General features: G+C 40.2%; 1 protein-coding gene across 1 annotated transcript in view; it reads left to right on the top strand.

Annotated features, from left to right (window-relative positions):
* LOC138035486 (broad substrate specificity ATP-binding cassette transporter ABCG2-like) overlaps positions 1–3000 on the top strand; it is a 26942-nt gene extending 23942 nt beyond the window's left edge. Inside the window, exons 11-14 of the mRNA XM_068882160.1 lie at positions 1–22; positions 1240–1329; positions 2102–2163; positions 2856–3000. The exon at positions 1–22 is cut by the window's left edge and continues 133 nt beyond it. Coding sequence (XP_068738261.1) covers positions 1–22; positions 1240–1329; positions 2102–2163; positions 2856–3000 — 319 coding nt within the window. The remainder of the gene's footprint in view (positions 23–1239; positions 1330–2101; positions 2164–2855) is intronic.
* The last annotated feature ends 803 nt before the right edge of the window (positions 3001–3803 follow it).

Below are 3803 nucleotides of genomic sequence, written 5' to 3'. Positions count from 1 at the left end.
TCTGCCTTATGTGTTCATGATGGTAAGTGATTTCTTTTTTCAATTTATTGATTCACTCCGTCTTTGCTTTTAATGTTAGGGGATTTTCTTTATTGTGTTTTAATTCGGCTCCCTGTAAAATCAAGTTTATTTTCATCATGTCTAAAGTAAGTTTTAACCATAGTTAATACAGGGGAATAGTTATGAAACCGGCCAAATTTCTTTGTTGTAGGTTTTTGTTCTCTTTTTTGGCCTTGTCCGTGCACAAAACACACTAGTTGTTTACTCCGTACTGAGGAACTAACCAATAGAAACGTGTTTACGTAATTCATACATAGTGTATGAGCGCAAAACAAAAGATTGTGCACCGTCGTGGATTTTTCCACCTAAATCTTGGCTTCTTTGTTTGCTCCTTTGATGTTTGCCGAGTTTCAAAAGCAGCCCCTCCATTAACTATGGTTATTCAAAACGAATTGTTTTCATTGGAAAGCCCCATCCACCCTATTGCTTCTTTACCATTATCGTTTTTTATATCAGCAATAAACCAAGCAATTTATTTTCATCCACACAAGTTCAGAAATATGTTTTTGTATAAAAAGGAATACTTTTTTGATATATACGCGTTTGACAATCAGGTAAAGTCTGGGTACGAGCCAAGGAGGCCCATCAGGCCGGCGCTTATCTCCAGTTTCCGTAGCATGAAGCGACTAGGAGTATTTCTACTCCCCCCTGGATGGGATGCTAGTCCATCGCAGGGTTACCCCCAGCATTGAATTCGCCGGTACCCATTTATACACCTAGGTGGAGAGAGGCATCATAAGAGTAAAGTGTTTTGCCCAAGAACACAACACAATGTCCCCGGCCAGGCCCCGAACCGGGACCACTCGATCCGGAGTCGAGGGCACTAACCATGAGGCCACCGCGCCTCATTGGAAAGCCCCATCCACACTACGTATTGCTTCTTTACGATTCTCGTTTTTTTATATCAGCAATAAACGAAGCAATTTATTTTCATCCACACAAGTTCAGAAATATGTTTTTGTATAAAAAGGAATACTTTTTTATATATACGCATTCGACAATCAGCCTCACTAAAACTAATAAATCTCTCCACTTCTCTCGGCTTTGCCGTTCGTCGTTAGAATTTTGCCTGGCGCCTGGACAAAACCATCTATGCAGGCTGGCTTTTTCTATTCCTACTTTTTTTCGCACTAAAATCAGTTTCGTAAAATAGCTCTTTTATTTTCTGTTCTCTAACAGGTATTTGGTGGTGTCTTAATAAATCTAAACTCTGTTCTTAGTTGGCTGGCATGGATAAAATATATCAGCATATTCCGCTATGCAATGGAGGTAACTTTAGTATTCTCAACAGAATATCACGCTTCTGATTGGTAAACGACGAATGCATAAGTAGGTTATAGAGTGCAACACGGACGTTGCTATAGAAACACGATGATGGAGTAACTCCTGCTGTTTTGAAAGTTCTCAAATTGCAGCACTCGACGTATAATTTTGAGAACTTTCAAAACATCACTCGTGCCCATAAATCACGAAATGCACTTGTGTTCATACGGTTTTCTATACTTGTGCGCCCGTGGAGGCTCTTGCCGGAATAATCAGAGTTTCAATGTTGTGTGTGAATGTCGCGATCTCTGAATCAGCTACAACGAGTGTTTAGTTATTATTAGTTGTTGTCTAGTTTTTGAAAAATGCTAAGAAGGGCAGTGGCGCTGTAAAGTTTCAAACTATTAGTTTGAGCTATTCTAAGTGTTTCATGACGTTTCCATCTTTGCTTATGTTGTACAATATGGGCGAAGTAGGCTATAACCTTATTGCATAGTACGTACGGATTCGAAACAAGCAGAGGGAAGGAAAGATTCATTGTTGTTTGTCCACGTTGTCGTCAAAACCTTAAAATTGGTAATTTGTCGTTGTTGTCAGACGAGCACTGGAGAGAAAGGTACAAATGCGTGCCGCCCGTGCAGCACGGTTTTTTTTCCTGTTTTAACAAATAATATTACTGCTTTTTGGCGTTGTCGTTGCCGTTGCCGTCGTCGTTTGTTAAACTCCCTATTCTCATATTTGGGTACTCGGCGTAATTATTTCATCCATTGTCTTTTAGATACTAGAGATCAATGAGCTTCACAACATGCACTTCGATTGTCCAGCGAACTCTACCCTTTGGTATGTCTTCTTTATTCGCAATTTGGTGTCGATATTGTTAGCGAAGTTGAGTGGTTAAGGCACCGGCCGTGAAATGTAAAGGTTTAGGATTGCACCAGCTCCACACACATCATGGCGCACAGCTTTCCCTTTTCCAGAGTCCATAGCTTCTGTAGAAAGCAGCAATGTCTTTCTCGGAGAAGAAGGGCTTCGAAGCCGCGAGGAGAATGTTCTCCCCCTGCCCCATTCCCCTCGCGGCTTTGTCGCACACATTCGCCCTCCAAAAGACAAAACCGTCAACTGGAGGCTACAAATACCATGTAGCTCTTTTCAATCCGTTATCTCATCGAATCGATATACGACAAAGCTCAATTTTGTTTTGGGTTGAGGGTTCATTGTTCCCTTTGTATGTTCATTTGTGTTCATAGTTTTCTAAACCACTCCATCAGAGAGCAGTGAGTATAACAGCGTTCTACTACCCCCCTCCTGCGAATTATGATAGATAATTTTTTTTCTGTTGATCTGCACAATTTGACAGTTTCTCTTTTTGGACCTGAAAAATCCCGCAAGAGAAATGGTCAAATAAATATTCGTCATGAAATTTACGTTTTTATGTGTTCATATCTTTATTTATAAATCAGAGTGGAGTAGTGTTGGCGCTATGCGATAACCTCTCATTTCCCACTAATGTGGCTTTGAGTCGAGGCTGGCAGCGTGAGTAATGGCAATCAATACTTGTCCTCACAAGGAATTATTGTCGATCACTTGTGGTACAATGAACTGGCACTGGCCGCCATGACTGTTGTCCTGATGACATTTCCTTATATAGCATTAAGATTAATCAAAAAGGAAAAATGAAGAAGCTTTTGTCAATTGAAGTCCGCCACAGACGGATTCTTTTGGAATTTCTTAAAAAACAAACAGAAAAATGACAAAAAAGTTTAACCGTTTGACTACGAGGAGTGATCAGCATGTTAATTCTCCTCACAATTCCAGTCAGGCAAGTATTGAAAATGAAGTTAATTATCAGCTTAAGAGGTATGAGTTTGATATAACACCAAATTCTTATGACTACAACAAAGGAACCTATTGTACTATTTTGATCTTTGACGTTTTGATCTTGGGAATGAAAGGTAAAGGTGTAATGCCTCCATGGGAATGTTGGAAAACTAGTTGCTTGGCGACGTGCGAAAGAACATGTTAAAAACCAGACTGTCTTTTCAGGACCCGATAAACCACCTTATAACCCTGCATTAATTCTCCTCAAAATTTTAATGAAATGTTAGTCAGACAGGTATTGAGAATGAAGATAATTATTAGCTTAAAGGATGTGATGTTGATATAACACCAAATTCGCATGACTGCTCAACAAGGAAATCTTTTGTACTAGTTAGGAGAATGAACGTTTTGATCTTGGGAATGAAATGGTTAAGGTATGCGCCCGTGGGAAGGTTGGAAAACTAGTTTCTTGGCGACGTGCGAAAGAACGAATAAAAAATCAGATTGTCCATTCAGGACCCAGATAAACCACCTTTGCTCTACATGAATTCCGGGTAGAGCATCCGACCGGAGGTCGCAGGAGTTTAAAGGCTCTCCTACCTTGTCACCTTGAAAGGAAATTTCCCGGGAGACCCACGCCTTAACCACGTAAATCAACTCTT

The sequence above is a fragment of the Montipora capricornis genome, unplaced genomic scaffold (genome assembly GCF_036669925.1).
Source record: "Montipora capricornis isolate CH-2021 unplaced genomic scaffold, ASM3666992v2 scaffold_414, whole genome shotgun sequence".
NCBI classification, from domain to species: Eukaryota; Metazoa; Cnidaria; class Anthozoa; order Scleractinia; family Acroporidae; genus Montipora; species Montipora capricornis.
The sequence above is the reverse complement of the archived record's forward strand: the minus strand, read 5'-3'. Positions and strand labels throughout refer to the sequence as shown.